Genomic DNA, 21624 nt, shown 5'->3' with positions numbered 1-21624 from the left:
ATTCGGCGACGTGTTGAATTAGGGAACGATTAGTCATGTTGTGATGATGAGGGAGAGAGAGAGCTGAGGTAATGAGATAGCTAGAATACATGGGAGGATGAATGTTGAATCCCGACAAAAGACAGCAGTGCATTTGTACTTTTGGGCTTGTGTTTCACAAAAGACCTCCTTTTGGCCCCGACTACCACTAAAGCAATAGACTGCTGCCCCTGAAGAGAGCGTGCAGCACAAAATGTTGCTTTTCAACGAAAGTCTTTCCTCCACACTGACACAGAAATGGCAGGAAAAAATGATGCAGCAAAGGATGCAAGAAAAGAGACGGAGTAAGAAAGGAGAAACAAAACATTCAGTCCCTGAAAGATGTTATAAAATATAAAGGGAAACTATAAATTGCTGTTAATAATATGTCCTAATTGCAGGAGATGGTCTGCAGGATATCTCAATTAAAAAATGTATTTTGTTGTGAAAATAGCAATTGTCATTTCCTCATGTCACTTGCAGAACCCTGCCAAGCACTTAAGAGCCACGTGTTGGGGCTCTAATAGATTTTTTGAAGTGCTCTGTTCTTTCCCTCTAATGGGTAATTGATAGAAAAAAAAAAAATCTCAATCCCACTCTGATAGATTCATTTGGCGGTGGACGGCACGCTGTGGGTAAATGAAATCAACTGGCAGAGCGAATTATGGCCATATGAGTCTGCCTTCAATCTATATACACAGTTATAATGGAATTCCTCTGATAGTTGAAAGCAAAGAGAGTACATCTGGAAGAAAACTGTAAGTGGGTTGTTTTAACCTGAAAATATTGGCCCTGAAGACGTGAGGTTTGCTTTATCAGGTGGAGTCCACACATCTCAACGCAAGCCCTCTTCACTGGGGACTGAAATAACTCGCCAACATACTGTAAACAGTGATTTTCAGTATTTTCCGTCTTATCTTACTCTGTCATTAAGTACGAAGGTTGGTAGAGTAGAAAGAAGATTCAGAGCTAGCAATATTTGATTTGCATGCACTTTTGCACAAAAATGCTATGAATTGATATTGGTAACCCTTTCCTACATCCCCCATATGTAGTGCTTTGTAAGAATAGTTAGAATGCTTTATAATCTGCTCATAGCAATGTATAATTATAGATAAAAGCACAACAAATACAATATAAAGCCTTTTTTTTAATGACTTACAAGGTGAAGTATTATAATACTCCATAATTCCCATAGCATTCAAAAATATGTTTACGTGAGGGGGAACCGGAGGGTGGGTGCTATGCTTCCGCGACGACGTTGTCAGTTTGGACGGTTTCATAAGCTGTAAACGCTGTATGAGAGCAGAGCAGACTTGCGGCCATAAGCTCGCCAGTGCGGCACGCTCACATGCACTCAAATCAAGTGCATCCGGCCCGGTTATCTCAACAAAGCAAGGAGAAGCTTGGACAACAACACACAATAGAGGGAGAGTGACCTCATTCTCTGCTCAGGAAGACATTACTTCACCATATCTTTACATAGCAAATAGTTGTACGCTGCTATATTAATGGTCAGGACGTTAAATACAGCTCCTTTAAATTAGATGACATTATAAACTACTGGTCATACTAGACCAAAAGTTGTAGCAGCAAAACCACTAAGAGTTGAATTGAGCAAAAGCTCATTTTATTGCTCATCAATTCATTATATACTGTATATATTATAATATATATTATATATATAGTATTTTATTTGTGACTGTTATTTTTTTAAAGAAAAAAATCATCTCACTTTTATTCATTGCCTAATTCACACATTTTGTGCTAGTAACCTTAAGGAAATATTGGTATTATTTACCCATTCATTAACAATTGTATCCTCAGCAGGCACATTAGCAATGATCAGCAGAGATCCAAGTGTTAATCAGTCAGAATGGAGATAATCAGAACAGGCCTGGGCGGACTCCCGACTTCTTGATCTGAGGCAAAGGAGCTATCAATCGGCCTGCATAGATAGGTATTCTCTTTAATCCAATCAGATGGCATAATCAAGCACAATGCCTGTGATTTCTGCCAGCCTCGTGAGATTTGTTCCAATTGAGCGGTCTGTCAGAGAGGCTTTGATTGCATTTGGGGCTCAGGCTGATTTCTGACTTGAGGCATAAAGTGATGTTTTCTATCTACGCCCTTTGGAGATTTACACTCACAATAGCCCCGAGTTCTGTTTTTGAAAGAGCAAGATAAAATTTGCCAATTTCAAAAGGGCCTAATTTTCAAGTGCTCGTTTGGTTATTGTTCATCCCCACTGCTACCCTCCTTCAACAACCCACCTAGAGTATGATCTATAATTTGCTTTATGAATGAGCGATGTGTTTCATAAAAAAAAGGCAATTCTTGTGTTTGCAGTGACTAATTGTTATAGAACAATTATCAAACTCATACAATTACCACAGCCAATCCAGTATCCATGCTTCATAGTTTACAGCCTTCCATTTGTTTGATTTAGCTTTTCCCATCATGCCATGTCAGGGGATATCATACTGCTATTTACAACCGTAATGGATGCATTTCTTGTGTGATGGAGAGGTTTGCAGTTTCGTGGGGGAAAAATAGAAACCTGTTATGAAACCCTGTCGTGAAAGGATTTGGGGAACAAAGCCACCACGTTACTCTGAGAGGGTTGCACACTGACAACAAAGCAACGCAAGCTGGGCCTTGGCCTATTATTTGTCCTCTCAATCAAAAACACCCGTACACACCCACACACTTATTTGAAAAGAAGAAAAAGAAAACATGTAGCGGGGCACATCACTTTATGAAGTGGAGCACTGTAATTACTCATAATTTGTGACTGCAACAGATGAGGTTGGTCCATCAAAGTCTATTTTTATCCGTCATGTTTCCATGTTAACCAACATTTTATAGAACTGTCGTCCATTTATAAAGAATCATAATGAGCATTGCCAATGGCAACGTTGGCATCCTTACGATGGTGTATGGTTGGAATTTTCCTTGAGAAACGATGTGTAGACTCATACAAAATGAATCCCTCTCAATCATCACTTATTGCCCACTAGAAGGGTGTGGCGTCAACCATGCCCTCTGCCTGTATTTTCTCTCTTTTTTCTTCATTTTGGGACGTTTCTGGGCATCAACTTCAATAAAAACGTAGCAGCTGCCAGATTGTAAGCATGCATTCAAGAGGAAGCTACACAAATGGCAGTCACAGCACGGAAAAAACGCAAGTAAAGCTAGGCGAAACGCTATGGAGAGAAAGGGGGAAACATGAGGGCTAACGGAAGGGTGGGCACTACATTCCGGCAATGAAGGTGTCATCAGCTGGAAAGAGAACCTTTAAGGACATACTGTAATCTTTGAAGAACTGTTGAAGAACAAATGTGGTAACAATTCTCTAATGCTCTGAATATGGTTTAGAAAACCTTTAATGATGAAGCTGGAGTCAGGACGTGGCTAGCTTAGCTTAGCATTCATTCAACTGTTTGCCAAAAGCTCAAATGTGAACATGAGAATCGTATTAATATTTATCTCGTTAAAAAAAGCAAAAAAGCTGTTGAGCAATTCTCAAGCATGAAAGTTAATTCTTGACCTTGGGATTGGTATGTGTGACAAAATAACAAGATCCACATAGAAGTTAATTTTGCCGCCTCAGCCATTACTTCTTACCTGTTAAATTACAGATAGAATTCGGAAATAACTGTAAAAGCTTTCAAAAATGGTGAATGATGACAGAAACTGGGTGACCTTAACCCATCGTTAAAGGAACACATGAATAGGACTGCCACTGCGGCATGAGGATGGAGATATATGGAGTGATTCAAGGCTGTGCGGGGAATAACGGAGCACACACACACACATACACACACACAAAGAAAAACAGATCGTGGGAGGGTGATACTGTACCTTGATTGGCTTCAGGGAAGGAGATGGTGGTGGTGATGGAAGTGGTTGTGGCTGTGGTGGGTATAGGGGTAGTGGTGGGAGCATCTGGATGAGAGGACAAATACATGACAAACACAGGGGGGGAAACAAATGAGTATAAAAGCCATGAAGATAAAGTAAAGTCACTGTGAAGCGATGGTATCGTTGTTTGATATATCACCAACAGCTCAATGTGTGTCACCATGTGTGTGTGTGTGTGTGAGTTAAAGGCTGGCTGCAGACCTTTTGATGGATTGGTAATGGCAGTGCATTAAATACTGCAAACATAATGATGACACTGCAACGCATCATCAGGTCTCACACCGACTGAGCTGATCAAAGATTTGTTGGGAGCTCCTCGCTTTTATGTCTACTTACGGGCTACACACCATGACATGAAATACTGACAATGCTTGCGAGCACATGGTTGTTAGAAGTGATTAAATGTCTAATGAGTAACACATGCTGGTGTTGTACTTATGCTGTCATTGTTATGCAGCGAGCTGTCTTAGCAAACAAACGTGTCTGTGCATTCTTAATATCTCCAAGGAGATGCAAGCAGAGGATACTGGCAACAAAAAAAGCAAAATTGAATGTAAAAACTCAAATATGATGACACAATAAATGGCAGTGCACAAAAAAACAGGAGGGGGGAAATAATACACGGACAAAACAAATGGAAAGAAAATAGAATCACCACCTTGCGGTTGTAGTAGTAGTGTCCGGTCAAGTAGTTTACATCCACGTCTGTCCAAAATGCCATCCCGTCAACATTTTATCCTATTAGACATTTGCGTGAAATTGCTACAATTGGAATATTCATTCTTGAGTTATGGACGAAAACATGTTTCGTGAGGTCACAGTGACCTTTTGACCACCAAATTGAAATCAGTTCAACCTTAAAGGCAAGTCAACGTTTTGGCAAATTTGAAGACATTCGCTCACAGCGTTCCTGTGATATTGCATTCACAAGAACAGAGCGGACGTGAGGTTGCAGCAACCTTGACCTTTGACCTCCAAAATCGAACCAGTTCATCCTTGAGTTCAGGTGGATGCTTGTACCAAATTTGAAAACATTCCCTTCAGGCATCCCTGAGATATTACATTCAGTAAAATGGACCGTATGGACAACCCGTAAACATAATGCCTCCGGCCACGGCTGTCGCCTGGGCTGAGGCATGAAAATAAATGAATAGCATCAGGCAGGGCTGTTGAGTACACAAACTTTGACCAGAGAGCATTTTTCCTCCCACAGCCTTTCCTTTTTTACTTCATTATCCAGGTTAGACTCCCCACCCTGACAATGACCAGGGGGAGATATCAAAAGTGACATTTTCCTTGTTGAAGTGGTGGTGCTGCACTGATATGAAGCCGCTGGCAGTGCTGCTTTGTGAAAGACCACCCATGCTGCTCTGATTGCCTGGGAATGGACTGAACAAGGTTTTTGGGTTATTGAAATGTGCTGAAAAAATATGTTTCTGGCTGTTGATAAGAATGAAGGCTAGTCTGCACTTTAATGAAATACTGCGTTATAAGAAGGTGGCGAAAGTGTATGGACAGAGAATTGGGAGGAGATTGATGTCCGGGAGACAGAAGAGATGCTGTTTTTAGCAGTTACAAGCACTGTGCAATGACACATTTTGTTATGTGATGGCGCATGGTAGATTGCATAAAACAGAACAAGCTGTAAATGACAAAACTGCAGGTGTTATTGCTTTACAAAAAATAATTAAGAATTCATTCAAACTACCGTCAATAACAGGCAGGCCAACTGCCAATGGCTGTGAAAGAGGTAATTTGGCATTGTACATAGAAGCTACAACATTCAAATCGCAATTACTAGCTGGACAAAATTCGATAGAAAGTTAGTAGCGCTTTTGCTCTATTGGAAAAAAATAAACTATTAAGTATTACGGCTGGTGGTGTTCCAACAAAACCCATGAAGAGACCAGCAACCAACAATGACTTGATCTTACCAACAAGTACCATCTGTGTAGCCAAAGCAAAACAGTTTTTTTGTATTGGGCTGCAAACATGTTTATTTCTGCTGTGATGTTGGACATTTTAACGTGGAGGTCTATGTGGCTTGACTCGCTTTTGGAGCCAGCCTCAAGAGGCCATTTTGCGGAACTGCAGTTTTTGGCTCTTCCGCGTTGACTTCATTTCTCTGCACCATAGGTTGCAGCTTGGTTAACCGTCATATGTCACAATGTTTTTGTTATTGCATAACTGAATGTACACCAGTAATTGTTCCTGTAGATGTTCCCAGTAAAGGGCGTTTTCACTGTGACATCTTTGAATTGAAAATGCAATACCATCCCAAAGTCACATTAAAGAGATAATAAAAGTTACCTTGCTCTTTGTAGAGCAGGATGTCTCCCCTAAGGTTACATAGCTTGTTTATCGTTGAAAAGTAGTCTTCCCTGAGGGCAGAAGTTGTTACTTCACAAATCCCTTCACAATTTGAGAAAATCATTTATTTCACGCACTTTAAGAAAAATGTATTAAGTAATTCAAATAACAGGCAGAGAGGTCCATGTAGTCCCTTAGAACTCTGCCTGAAGCAAATTTCAAAATGCTAATGAATGCCTTCAGGTGATCTGGATTCAAACTCTGTTGCTGTGCGGTATATTTTTAATCTACCAACAATTCAATTTTTTTAAGTCAACCTTGATAATACAAAGGGCTGTACACACCAATGTGCAGACAAAGGCGGGTAGAAATGATCCATTGGGAAGTCGGCTGGCAGATGAGGCTTGAGCTGATGAATTTCACACATGCTTGAGAGCCACAACTCCAGCTCTGGGGTGGTGCCGTCTAATTGGTTTTTATCCCATTATGAACTGTGAGGGTCCAGCAGATGTTTGGGATCATCAGTGTCAGCATCTCATTAAAAACTTAGCAGTAAAAGAAAAAAAAAGATAAATAAAGATGAAAAGAAAAAGAAAGACTGTCTGAATGTACATTATATTTCTCTATTGGTGACTAGCTGGTGCAATGTATCAAAGAACACTGGAGCTTATTGACTTTCAAATGTGACAGGCTGAATGTGTTTTTCTTCCCGCTGAGTCACCGGCCCTTGTTTACTGATGAGGCTTATGAATCTGTGTTTCTGGTCTGAATGAATGGAGCAAGACCACAGCAATCATTCCCGTTAAAGCCGGTGAGTTAAATAACTCCATGTGAGCACAGGAACTCCATATCTACACAGTGCCAGTAATCACACCAAACAATATGAAGCCTGAAAGAATACCTCCAGCACAGAGGAATTGATGATACATGAGAAGAAGTGAGGTGTAGTAGAGTAAAGTAAGGTATGTCAAAGTAATAGCGCAGCGGAGTATAGTACATTATAGTATAGTATAGTATAATGCAGTGCGGTACAGCCTTATCTATAAATCCTGTCTATCAATTTTAATTGTACAATAATGTCAGAAATATGTCAGCTCTTAAGTTTTAAGGAGAAAAACTACGAGATTTTATGAGCTGTTATTCCAAAATATACTACTTGATTTAGGTTACGAAAATGTTAATTTAACCATGTCAAAGACATATTCATGAGTAAATGTGAGGGAGAAAACTAGTTCAATTTAGTATCATTATTATTTTCTTACCAAAGGCAAACTGAGGTACCTCCTTTACTTACAATGTAATGTACATTTGAGGTGTTCACATTAGGATTACGGCCTTGTTTGAAGCTTGGGGGACAGAGCAGCTCTGCAAATTACCGTCTGCTATAGTTTTAGGTTAAACTTGGGCGCCGTAAAAGTTTGACATTTTGCATGCTTCACATAGTGAAGTAAACTGGCAGAAATGGATATTTTATCCCAATAACCATGATAACTCAGATCTTGCTTGTAATCATTTGATAAATTGAAATAAGGCCACAGCATTAGAGATCCAACACACTCTAAAACTAGAAGTTACCTTGTGAAATGCTTTGTCCTCATCAGAAAGTATTTTTCTACCCCTTTTGCTTTCATGTTTCCCTGCTTCATTCAGTTTTTTGACCTGCTACACACCATCTAACTGTATTATTGATTTGCTGCTTTGTGTCCCATTTAGTGCCTCTTAGCCCTGCAAGGGTTATCTATATTTTATCCTTTATAAGGTTTCTTCCAATTTTCCGGTATTTCGTTTGGGTAAGTTTTTCCTTGGCCCCTTCAGTATCTGTCCTCGGCCCCTGTATAATCCCAAATAGTGAAACCCTGACAAGTGCTGCGTTTAGAGGCTTTACATATCAACTCAACATTGACTCAAAGTGACATTCGTGGGTGTCAACGTTGTGAAAGAGCCTATTAGAAGTCTTGCCTTTTACCTTTCCAGAGAGAAGTTACGAAGAACTAAAGAAGTAATAATTATAACAAAAGTACTTATCATTCAAATACTTCAATTCTGATAGTTCTTAATTGGCTACCTGGTTCAAAAGGAATGTTGGTCTACTGTATAGGTTCTTCCAAAGTAAGTTGATGTTGGGCCTCATGTACATCTCAGATCTTTTAATGCCCTACGAGGGGTGATTGAAGAAGCTCACCTTACTGTACAAAGTCTCGGCTGAGGGTTTAAAGGTGGCCAGGCGTTCAGCTTCAGATAATAAACAAAAGACTAAAAGGTAGTTTTCTCCAAGCTGGGTTTATTTTGGAATCTTCACATGTTGGAAGAAAGTATTGTCAATAGAAAATATGGTATGGATTATTTTAACGTAAATATATTGGGGTCATTTTGAGTGACATTTTATGTGTCATCAAATAAAAAGTGTGAAATTCAAGATCACAGCCACTCTGACATAATCCTGCCATATGGTGATCAGGAGATAAATGTTGGGATCCTAAATTATAGATTTTCCCCCAAATTACAACTGTAATGTCATGATTTGATACATGGCAGAGAACTCCAAGTGTTTAAAATTCATAAGAGACAAACAGAATTCAAAACACAACTTCCTTGCAAATTTGCTTTGGAGGTGATGAATTACTTTTTCCTCCTCAGAGCATTTTACACCAGCAATTTCACTTCCACTCAAGTGCAATTTCAGCAAACTAAGAGCGCTTGCAGCTTGAATAAGATGTTTTGGGACACTTTGCACCTCTGGAAGAAATGTTGGAAGCCACTTAAAGCGCTAACAGTGACTTGTGGAGAAATTCCCATGTGCTTTAATGGAGAAGAAGTGTAAAGTAAGTAGGAAGACGACTGAGTGCAACAGGGTCACTAAACATGCGGCTGGTGTGCAATAAAGCCAGTGCTGGTAAAGGAGCAGGGAGAAGGAGAACTCAGTTATTGGGTAAGCGGCAGCCTGTAAACAACTTAAAACCCCTCGGCGCTGGGTCTCACTCGACTGCGAGAGGAAAACCCTGATGGTTGTGTTTTCTTACCCTGTGAAGTAAGAGCGGCAGTGAGAGTTAGAGCAGTACAGACTGCATTCTTTTCGCTGTTAACATTGTTAGTGTCAGCCAGTCTCACGGTGCTCTCCATCACTTAGGGTCACAATACTCGGGAACCAGATGCATTAGAAGAGATGCTGGCCATAGCTGCATTTGTTCTGGCTGTCAAGCAGGGGGAGTGTTGGCGGTGGAGGCGCCATGTGGACTTTATCATTAAATTACACAGCTGTAATGTACAGCTTGGGATCCTGGGCTGATGCTGTGGCTCATTTTTTACTTTTAATAAAGAAAATTTCATCTTAACATCAGAGACGTGGAAAACACTCATTTCAAAACAGCTTTTGGGGCATTTTGGTGCAATAAATCTAAAACTTTTTGTCTGTTGGAGGGACTTTAACGTTATTAGAGTCTTCCCCTCCTTACTCGTCACATTTGAACTAGATGTATCTTTCTGAAATAGCCTGGAGGTATGGTGGTTAACTTTTTAGGGTTAAAATAAGAGTGTCTTTGTTTTTTGTTCCAAGGGTTGGGGTTAATCAAAGGGAGTATGCAGTTTGGTTACTTAGTGGTTGCAATGTCTCACTCGTTCTACTCACTGTTTAATGGGGTGTTGCTATAATACAAAGAGTAGGACACAGGCTCCATTATAAAACAAATATCTGAAGTCATAAAGGGGACACACATGTGTGTTACTATGGTTGCCAAATTATCTTATATAAATGTAGACGAAGGTACTGTGAGGCCACTTCTGCAGTTGCTTCACTTTCCATGGAGTCAACGAGCAGAAATACGGACGGGGCCACTCTTCTATTGCAACCCACATTGTGGTCAACAGGGGTCTATAGTTATATACTGTCATCAGGTTTCAAGCACTCTGCTGCCGCATTGGCATCTACTGTTATCAAGTGCATCTCCTGCTTTTACCGCCGTAACATCGCTTTGGTAACTCAGCACCAATCTCGACGAATGAAACGAGTGGAATCTGTAGATTCCTTAGATGCAGATGCAGAGATAACTTTGTTCACAATCAGCTGGTGGCTTTATATCACTACTAGTACATGCTGACACCCCTGCTACTTGTATAATTTCTTACATGGGACCTCGTATATGCATGCCCTTCTCCCAGCTTCTGTTTTGGTTAACTACAGAGGTGTTTGCGTGGTGGTGGTAGTGCAGGACGTGGTGTGTGTGTGTGTGTGTGTGTGTGTGTGTGTGGTGGTGGTGGTGGTAGTGGGGGGTCTGGATGTAGGAATCAGCTTCTGACAGCCCAGCCACAACATCCTGTCTTGCCATTAGCAAGGCGAAGGTTCGGCATTATTTGCTGTTGAATTACAGTCGACATTAGTGGTGTGGGAGCCACCGACACATCAAAGTCATCAAAAGACTAGCTCTAAAAGGATAGAGGCCTTCTGTGGTTTTAATGGCTACTGTTTTTTTTTTGGCGCAAGGCTTTTAGTTGCCCACATGTTGCATTACCGTGTTTATCTTTGTCTTTCTCTCACCACGGGGGGGATCTGTGGGTAGTTGAGAGGGGCGACTTGCGTCCGTCACCATGGGATTTCGTTGTTTAGGCCCGGGGAGAGAGAGAGACGTACAGAAAAGCTGCAACAATTACCAGAATATTCACAATTCATGCAAAGTCGTGGATAATGGATCGTACAGAGGTGAGCAACAATATGGCTCAAAGTAAAATGGTTGCTCTTATTGATGGTCTTTGATGTGTCTTGTAGTTGATCTGATTAAAAAACACACGCATTTGTCTCACCATACTACCTCTCATCTGATTTGAATACTCCCATTTTAACCCTCAACCATCATGAAGTTGAAAACACTTATTAAAGTTACTCAACCGAAATGGTTTCTTTCAGCACTGGAAAATGTCTTCAATCTGAAGATCTACGTGTCAAGCAGGCCTATAAACAAACGTGTATACAACATTTCCATGTGTCATTATTCTGCATTAAAGGATTTTTTGCGTGTCATTTTTTCGTGTGTCATTTAACAACACGTTGTTACAGTGAAACAGTTATGTTCAGGCCGCAAAACTAAGGTGACAGCCGCTCTTCGGTTTAGTCATCAAAACAATTTAGTTAGGTTTAGGAACGACGTCATGGTTGGGCTTAAAATAAGTATGTAAACAGGAACAGGAAAACACGTCACAAACACTAACGCAACTTGAAATAAACCACTTTAGGACACCGGACTGGAACAACGGTCACCTGGTCGCAAGTCCTGTGTTTGTTTGACTGATCCACGTCACGCCCCGCCCCCCATGAGCAGTCTCTCACATGTTACACTACGTCACTTGTTCAGAGCGCATTGTATTCACATGAATCATTTCCATTTCTGTCAGTACAGACTACACGCTGCACAAATGACACGCTAAAAGCAAGGAATGCGTTTTTGTTGCTCGCAAAATGACTTACAAATTGTTGCGTCATTCATACGTCAATTGGTGAGAGAGAACTGATTCTGACACACGCGCACACAAAGAGGCTTACACTGCACTGTTAGTATTGACTAACAGCTGTAATATTGCAGGTGGCAGTAAGCTGTTTCCTCATTTTCAACAGTACCTCTGTTGTTTCATTGCACTCATCATTAGCACAGCAACTCGCTCTGCTGTAAATAGCATCCATTCAGCTGGTGTCCGTCAGGCATTGAGAGTCCTTTTTTCCCCCTTACATAAAAAGAGGCCTTTTCACTCTGCTAATTCCCTCCGACAATAGCCGCCAAATAACTTCTCTGCGGGCTCGGGGTCTACCAAAAGTGATAGTGAAGTCATTTTTGCCAGGGAAAATGAGCACATTAGAGTGTAATGCCCTGCCCAGGGAGAAAATGTGACTGGTATCAACAGTATAAAAGCATGTTAAGATAATGCTTATGAGGATGAGAGAAAACAACATAGAGGAAGCTAAATCATCAGGAAGCTAAATGAATAAATCTGGCAGAAGTAGGTGGAGGCAGGTTCAGGATTACCTCAGGTTTGCGGGAGGCAGAACACATACACACACACCACACTCATCTATTGATCCACAGCTAGGTTGTGGCTGTGGTTCTCAACGCAATTACAAAACTGGTTTACACCATGCTGATGGACAGTGGTTAGCACTAAAATGTTTGTTATCCCAATCAAGGGTCTAAGAATAGAAGATGTTGTATGCTATACAGGTTGTAAAGCTCTTTGAGGCAATTCATGATTTGTAATTTTGGGCAATATAAATAACACTGACTAGACTTTAAGGCCGAGTATCGTGTAGATTTACGATGCCAGTATCAATATCAGTACCCTTAAAATGATACAGACACCAAATAACTTACATTAATACCATTGGTTGTTCCATTGCAACCTCAGTGAGCAACTGTAGAGCTATTTCTATGGTATTGTCATATATGTAATGCCTCTACCAAAATGGCCTGTATTGTATTGTGAAAATTTTATCATAAACATGCATTCTAGCATAACTATTTTGTTATTTAGTAAACGTTTTGCCCCACTTCCAAAGGGGGTATAAACAGAGCAATTTATATACATGGAAGCTGTTTGCCCCTGCTCTGCACAGCCCTAATACAGCATGCATGCAGCACTCATACAGCGCAATACAACAGTTACTGCTGAAAAAGGCGTCCTCCGACCCACGGTGGCGGGAACGCGTTGCCACCAAGGCGTAATGTTCTACCTCCGGTTCCCCCCCCAAGGTTAAAACTGTTAGCTCTTTCAGGACTTTTGCCATTGTTAGTGCTGTTAGTATTGATAGCTTCTAGCTGCCAGCTCATACATCTCCGTGTCCACATGTCATATACAATTGAAGAACTCTTGCTGTGATTGGCTGCAGTCATTTTTCGGTGGTCTATGGATACATATATTGAAAATGAAATCCAATGACTCAATGGAGCTGGGTGTGGTCAGGTTTACTTTTAGAATTAAACCACAATCTCCCGTTGCCAACTACCTTCACCTTTTGGAAACCGCAAAAGTAGTTTAAAACCTTGGCCTCAATGGGCCGCTAGCAGGGATTGCTAGTGATGCTGAGATCATGAGGTTTCCGTAAATGTTATGTTCTCACCTGATAAGTGTTTAAATTAATTCATTTGAAGGCGCTCTTCACACTGCAATGATATAACTATGGCAAACAAATCCCCTTCTTAATCAAAATCTTATTCGAAAATCCACAATGTAAAATGTGTATGTAAATGTGTATGACAATGAAGAATGTAAAGTCCTCTTCAGGTCATAAATATAAGGAAAAACAATACAGAGAGAGCGAGAGAAACAACACTCAGGACATGACCTTCTCTTTTGCAGCAAAAATAGCACTGTGCTCAAAAGATCTCAAGGAGCTGCTTTGGTGTTGGTGTGTTGCTACACTGGTGTGAAGAAGAAACATAATCCAGTTTGAGTAATCATAACAATAAGCTTGTATGCTTATCAGAGACCAAAACAGATTGCCTGTATTTGTTTTTCTTCTATTGTGTGCATCTTAATGCAGCCTCAGGAGCCCATTTGTCTGTCCAGATGCAAGGCAGAAAGGGAAGTCAAGGGAACCAAGTTGACAGAGCAAAGGGACACTCTTTTGGTATTGGCCATATGCACAGTGCAGTTGCAAACAAGGAGGGATTAAACGTATACTGCACCTGTTTTAAAACACAGTCCTTATTTAAAAGTCAGTCTGCATACCTTGGATTATGCTAATGGTTACAGCCTTTGGCAGTAGGCGATTTGTTTATTTTTAACAGGGGGGGGAAGGACCCGGTTCGTTGGGTTCAGCTCTGCTGGACATGTCGCAGTTGGAACACGGCATAGCCGCACTTGGTGAAGGCAACTGATATTTCAGAGCATGGTCGGGGCCATAGATTTTAACTTGCACAAACCTGAGTCAGATAAAGGATCAATGAGTCAGACAGACTAGGCTAACAAATTCAATTAAACAACTCCACTGCCTCTGCTCCCTCTAAGCAACATGGGGATGAAGAGGGTTGCAGGTTAACAAAGGGCATGCCTTTTTTCATTTAGCTAACAAGGGCGATGGCACACCCCCTCATCCCCACTCAAATCACCTCTTGTCCCAACAACTCACAAATCTTGTAAATATCAACAGTTTACATATCAATGATTCTGGTGTTTACATGTTCATTGGACAATCTCTCAGAAGAAAAGCAGTTACAGAGTTCCAGGTAGAAAGAGAGACAGTAAAGTGACGAAGGGTCAATGTTAGACCTGCGTACCATAGACGTAGAGGATGTAGTCGTCAAAAGACTCCCCCACTGTGTTGGAAGCCACACAGCGATAGGTTCCGTTGTAGGACTTGTTCAGGTTTTCGATGTAAAGATCAGCTCCGGTGATGACGGCATGGGATGGCACATCGTCGTCCACTTTCACCCAGTTCACCCGCTGTGGCCTGAAATGAAAACCAGGGCACCAGTAAGATTTCGTGGATAAGACAGACATTCAAAACTGAGAATGTACGTGATAGATGATGTGATCCTTTTAGTAACCAATTAAATGTATATTGAACTACCCAGAGTGTAAAACAAATAGATCATTTTAATAATAAGGGCTACAAATACAATTTTAATATATATGGTATTCCCACATGTGAGAGCTTTCTTCCTCTGGGAAACATGGACTTTGTCAGCATGTGTTGTGGCAATCATCTAATGATATCTCACACAATATCTTGTGTGCAAGGAAACATAAGGGTAGATCTGAAGAAAAGTCCATTGATCAAAATCAACAGCATTTATCCTATGAGTTAGTGTTTCAAAAAAATTTTCTCTTACACCTTTGAAAGAAAATGAAAAATGTTCCACCTTAAATTGTGTAATAATCTTATAAACTTATTCTAACAAGCAGAAGTGTTGGTCTTAGGTTGGCAACGAAAGGTCAGAGATCACCAAAAACGTAACAATTAGCACCATCAGCACTGTTGTCGTAGTTTGCGCTGTTAGTTCTGTTAGCACCGTTAGCTGTGATCCCCCGCTTAAGCATAAGCACTGAGGCACTAGATATGCTCACAATTTTGCATTTGGCTCCTTTAATTTACCTCATTTTTAAAATGTATTTTCAAGCAACTGTTTACTAGAAGATAATCAAAGGGAGTTAAGATATAAAAAACAAAATGACATTCCTCCTGTTGTGTACAGCTAAAAGCAACAATAACTGTGAAGCAGCTTTGTTCTCAAATTACAGGCTTTCTGCACTTGTATACTTGTGTTGCTGTGTAGATGGGCGCCTATCAAGTGTCTGTATTTGTTCTCTTCTCTACCTTGACTGAGGTTTAGAGCGGGGTGACAGATTCCATTTTTATGACAATGAGCTCAGAGCCACAGAGGGTGAAGAGAAAAAAAAGAAGACAAAACACCTCTATTTCGCTGCTGCAACTTCCAATGGCCACTGCCAGCTACTGTTATTTCCCATGAGCGTGTGCTGATGGTCTCTCTTGTTGCATTTTGTTGTGGTGTTTTAACTTGTTTCCCTCCATTTGAAAACATTTGGTGAGTTGGGAGCAAGCAAATAGGAAAGGGGGAAAAAAAGATAATGTGAAAAACCAAGGAAAAGAAAATATGAAATAACTGTTTGAGCTCAATAGCAAAAGCAAACAAACCACGTGCTGTGGTTTTGTTTGTGGTGGATGGCTTGGAAGAGAGAGTGCGTTGTCTATTACAAGTGCTCTCCAGATGAAATTAAATGTAAATAAATGATAAATATATAAATAAGATGGAGTGAGAGACATGACCTAGAAAAAGGTGGATCGGATGTTGTGAGATGGGGAGAGTGAATCCAGAGAAGGAAGATAGACAGAGATAGACGAAAGAGGTAAGATGGGGCTGCAAGGAGAGAGGAAGGGCAGGCGTCTAGAATACAAATGGCTGCCTGCAGCCGAGGCCCCCTGTGCTATCGGCTGGTAATGACTGCACAACTCTCAGCAGCTCTAATGAAAATGACTTCCAATTCCCAGCTCACTGTATTGATTGTGTTTTCATCTTTATAAAATGAATACGGGTAGTTAGCTTGTCTCTATGCCAAGTATGAAAACTTCAGGGGTGCTGGTGGATGGAGGCAGTCTGAGTTACACAGTGTTTGGTTCGATGTGTGTGTTTGCGTGTTCTTGTACTTCGACTCTTCAGAGAATCATACAGACGTTCAGAATGAGAAACATTTTTGCAAATTTGAATTTACTTGAACATGAAAACACCCACTGCAATGCCACACCTGCAAGTTGGTCACATCATCGTTTCCGATGTAATATTCATAGCTCCAGCCTAAACAGGTGATTATTTTGTCCCGTTCAAATTTGAACTACCTTGTCAACAAACTAATATGATTGATACCAACAGCACAACTGCACTGATGTTTGGATAGTTCGGCAGGCCTCCTGCCTGAGACACAAAGCTCTCACTCCTTTACTCAACCCGGAGTGCCCTAATGGCTTCATTTGCACTCCATTACATCTCATATCACGAAGACCTGTCATCTAAACAAAACAGCACCTTGGTTTACAGATGATACATGTGGGATAATAACCTAATGAGTGTCAAACAAGAGCTTTATGATGTCAATGCCGGAAATATCACAGAAATGATAAAGGCCACTGAGAGTTCATTTTTGACATTGGGGCAAAATTATACTTATTATTTGTCCTCAGCTCTGTGTACAAACAATCTTTTAACTTGAATCATCTGTGCACATCTGTGCACATCCAGTGCCTCGAGTCCATCAACATACTCTCAGTCTCACAGTTTCCCTAAATACCTTCAGAATATTAGCACTCAACCGCCTTCCTTTTCAACCCTTTTTCTACTAAAGTTTGTCCTTCGAGATTTTAGGACCCAGTCCATTCACTATCAGTAATTACCCTTTCTGCTCTGTCCTTTGCCTTTAAAAGAGTGGCAATTAAACATCTGCTCAAAATATCAGAGTGATTCTGATGTTTTCATAACTACAGGCCCCTTGAAATTCCTGAAAAAGAAAAAAGCTGCCATTCAACAGGCGATTATGTATCCAAGAATGGCCATTTAGAATTGTGTGGCCTCAGGTCTGTCTGTAACAATAAGACCGTCCTAGTACAGTTCTCCTGCCGGTAAATTTGAATGAATTATACTTTGAATTATAATTTGGTGGTCATGGTTCCAAAAAAAATGAACTGAACTATTGAATTTTGAAAAAGCTAACCGATATACCGATGCTAAGAAAAAACAGCAAGATAGTTCTGCATGCCACTGCAACAAGACACTCGCATGCACGAATCAATAAATGTGGTTTCTCTACCCATGGCACATTTTTAATTGTGTGAGTGTGAGAGTGGGTGTGTATCGTACTGGGGTTTGCCTTTGGCCTGACACGTCAGTTCCAGGTTCTCTCCTTCCCTGGTAAGACCCTGAGGAAATTCAACCATGATCTTTACCTCTGGTTTGTCTGAAAGGAAAGGGAGAGAGACAGAGAATGAATTACTGGGACAACACAACAGACAATGCATTATCTTTGCTCTGCATCTATATTGTTCTTTCTGATTGATTCCCATTTGCAGTTATGTTGTTTGTAGCATTCATAAACACGCACAGCTACCAAATGAGGAGTGAGAATATTTTCTCACTGTATACAGTAAACTGAAAAATATGATTTAAAATATATAACACAACCCAGTATCCTACAAATGATGTCCATGTGCAACGACGTGATCTATGTTTTCTGGTAGCGTGTCAAATTATCAAACTTTCCCAAAGTGTTTGGCTTGATTCTTCCAAAGAGGAGCTGCAGCAAACAGTCAGGATTCATGTCACATCAGGAGAGACATTAGGCACTGTTGTTCAGGCAGAGCACCGCAGTTGAGTGAATCATTAGCTGATTGGCTTCACACTCTCCATCAGGCTACCTGCTGACTAATAGCATCCAATCATATCCATGGAGGTGTACAGCACAGATATTCTTACCTGACTCCTCACATTATTACTCAGCTGATAACGTCTACCTTGGGCAGAGTATTGATGGTATTTTAAATCAACCCTTACACCAAAACACGAGCCAAAGCTTTGGGGAATGATCGATGTGGTGCAGTGCACAGCCACACATAGCCCTGAGTATGTCCAAAGACATTGCCTGATAAAGTTGCTACATAAAACCGAAGACACTGTTGACGAGCTGAGGCAGCTGAAAAGACAATGTAAGCGTGTTGTTTTGACAATCAGTGGGGTGCTTTGACAGTCGCTGCTGTGCTATTCTTTGCTACCACGGAGTTTCTATTGTTCCCACTCCCTTGACTGTTGCTGGTGTTATCAAAGCTTTTTTCTCGTCTTGGTGTGAGAGATGATCCTTTATTCTGGACAAAAATGAAATGTTTCATTCAAGCTAGCATCTGGGTAAGGGATTGAGTTCAGTGTAACCATGCACTGAAAGTAAGACTGAGACAAAACAAGGACAACAAAGGTCCTGCTCAAACTTACACCTTTTAAGGTATCCAACTATAAGTACATGTGTTAGTTTTTTAAAATGTTTTTTTAATGATTGTAACAGTGAATGTCTTCTGGCTCCATCTCCAGGTTATGGGGCGGTTCACTTTTACACTGTGATCTGTAGGCTTGAACTTCTATCTTTATCTTCGCAAGAGTGCAGTTAGTGACAGAGTGGGATCCATGGTAGCTCTTACAGCTTGACGGATTAGCAACGGAGGGCGGGGCTTAGTAAAGGGTCAATTTTCGTCTTCATTGAAATGTTAAAATGTCTTTAATGTGCATGTGTATGTATTGTAAGAGAATCTGTCGCTCAAACAATCACTACATTCATCAAAAGCAAAGATTGTTTCACCAGCAGTGCCATCTAAAATAATGGCACTGCTGGTGAAATTTTTTTTCGGCAAAACATCAATAGCTTAATTTACCTCAAGATCACACTTGAATGCTTTCAGCACATTATGCCCTATCTTGTTTGCAACACAATGTTATTCTGTTGCTCCTACGTCAGATCATCTCGATAAATACCTGAGTCATCTCACTACAGTCTGCTGAGTGACAATGGTGTAATTACAGTTTTCTGATTGTTCTTTTTTCCCCATTTTATAGTCTAAATGCACCATTCGTTACTTACATTTTTAATCAGCCTGTAGACAGAGGGCCTGAGTTATGATTTCAAAGCCGGCTGTTAAGTTTCACACTGCTGTCCGACCTTCTCTGCAACAAACAACACGTGTCTGGCCATCCATCTGTCTAAATCACACCCTGTCCGTGGCCGACTCTCAGTCTTGGTGATGGACAGCAGATGGGCGAAAAGCCAAGTCTTCTGCTCAGTGGGCATGCACGGCTTTAGACAACAACCCTTTGGTTTAGTTTCCACTCCAGGCGCAACATGGCATCCTGCAACTTTTTCTTCGCTCACAACGTCATCTGACCTTGTCATCTCGGAGCCATAAACATGAAGGACGCTAGGCATCTGTAAGTTGTTTTGATAGCCTCAAGTAGTTATGTCGGAGCTTTCTTGTCTCTGCTTGATGGAAAAAAACACACACACACTGCACCGCCAGATCTGGATACTGCCACTTCAGTGGAAATGAAATAACATCTACAGTATGCAAGGAGGCCGTTATCATTATGCTAACTGAATTATTTGCTTTATTGTGTGCCTCACCTCATAAGCACTCAAGACGGCACTATCCATCTTTTCGCAGCCGGCTGACCTTAAGGGAAAACCAACCAGGCAACGGAGCAAAACAGCTTGCTTTGCTTATACACATAAACATTACAGGCTTATTTAATTATGCTTTCCCCTGACAATGGCCTTTTTGTTGTTTCCTACCACACAATGCACTCCGTTCCACTCACAAATTGCCAACGCAGTGAGTGATTGTAATGTAAATCACTTTGTCTATCAGTATAATATATAATCAGTAAACAAACACAGTATGCCAGCAAAAGTGAGCTTCAATTTACGGATCCTGTTGTTTATAGTTTCACAGGGAGGAAATGATACGTAGCTAGATTCTTAAAGGTTTGTAGAAAGGACGATGCAATTTGGGACTAATTATAGGGGAAATGGAGACCGGGAATCTTTAGACATCTGGAACTATTTAGAACATGACATTACATTTGGTATGACATATGAACCAAATAATATGAACCAAATAATCCCTAATCTAATCTGAATTAGTACATTGTAATTAGGTCTATGTCTTAGTGCATAACATAAATACTTGTGTGAGCGTCTCACCTGGACAGTTTTGGGAGTGAGACACTTCCAATTAATTAATTCATCAATTTTAGTTGGTGCATATAAAAAGGAAATTATTTTGGAAATCAAGAAACTGCTCTAAAGACATCATACATTACAGATTCATAAATATCATAAATATGACATAGAAGAGAAGTCAAAGAAGAGAATTGTGAAATCCCCACCTACAGTATCATTCTCTCACTCTACATTTTATATTCAACTGTATATTATCAAAAGAGAAGGTGCAGTGCAGTACTGTCCATTGCAGTACGCACAGAGCCTGAAGCAGTGTGAGGTGCTGAGCTAGGTGGTCCATGTGAGCTCCCTGTTATCAGAGGCAAACAAAATGCCATGCTGCCTCCGTAGATGAGCTGATCGCCTCTTCTCGCTCCCCCAGGGAAAGGTCAGATAGCTACAGAAGACTTTTATTTTTTAAATAGAATGCTAGGACATGCCAGAGGCCAAAGACATAAGGTTACAGAAGCATAAAATACATAAATTCTATCATTTTGCATCAATGAAAAGATCTAAAACTCCACATTTCAAAGGCCTAGCATTTTAATTACTTGTCACATGGCTGAGTAGTCAGTTTAGATTAATTTCCAATGTCATAGTCAGGCCTGAATCACATACCTTATATATGAACCACTATAAGTGGTAAATTGTTGCAAATACTCATGTGTGATGCCTTTGTTGTTCCAAATAAATCCATTGTAGCAATAAAAACATGACCTCTGACCTCAATTAACCTCTTGCACTCCTCGTGGACACCGTTGTCCTTGGCCCGAATTGACTTTTTCAGAGGATGTAGTAGGCTAGAGTGAACATATTGGTTTCATATTAAACTATACAATCTAAGGAATCCATTGGTACCAACCAAAACATGCTAGCATGTCTGAAAGGAGGCTAAATGAAGCTCCAAATAGGCTCAATTTAGGCAAGGGAAAAACTGACTTGGCCTTATTCACAAGGGCGTCTCCTGTTTATAAACATGCACACTTACTGTTGATCCCATGCCGTTTGGAGCAAAAACAATGCAGTTTTTGGGTGCAGTATAATTGTGTGATGTTCCTATTCTAAAAGTGGTTACTGCATAAGTCTTGGAATTGCATGAAGTGGATTTGACTAGAAAGCTGAGACTTG

At 40.6% G+C, this 21624-nt stretch overlaps 1 protein-coding gene across 1 annotated transcript in view; it reads right to left on the bottom strand.

The window, feature by feature from the left end:
• The window catches only part of cadm1a (cell adhesion molecule 1a), a 330300-nt gene that overhangs the window by 30962 nt on the left and 277714 nt on the right, over positions 1-21624 (bottom strand). The window contains exons 7-9 of the mRNA XM_076102623.1: positions 17601-17697; positions 14508-14680; positions 3883-3966 (exon numbers count right to left, since the gene is read on the bottom strand). Coding sequence (XP_075958738.1) covers positions 3883-3966; positions 14508-14680; positions 17601-17697 — 354 coding nt within the window. The remainder of the gene's footprint in view (positions 1-3882; positions 3967-14507; positions 14681-17600; positions 17698-21624) is intronic.

The sequence above is a fragment of the Anarhichas minor genome, unplaced genomic scaffold, assembly GCF_050575085.1.
Source record: "Anarhichas minor isolate MPS153535 unplaced genomic scaffold, ASM5057508v1 ptg000027l, whole genome shotgun sequence".
In the NCBI taxonomy this organism is placed as follows: domain Eukaryota; kingdom Metazoa; phylum Chordata; class Actinopteri; order Perciformes; family Anarhichadidae; genus Anarhichas; species Anarhichas minor.
The sequence above is the reverse complement of the archived record's forward strand: the minus strand, read 5'-3'. Positions and strand labels throughout refer to the sequence as shown.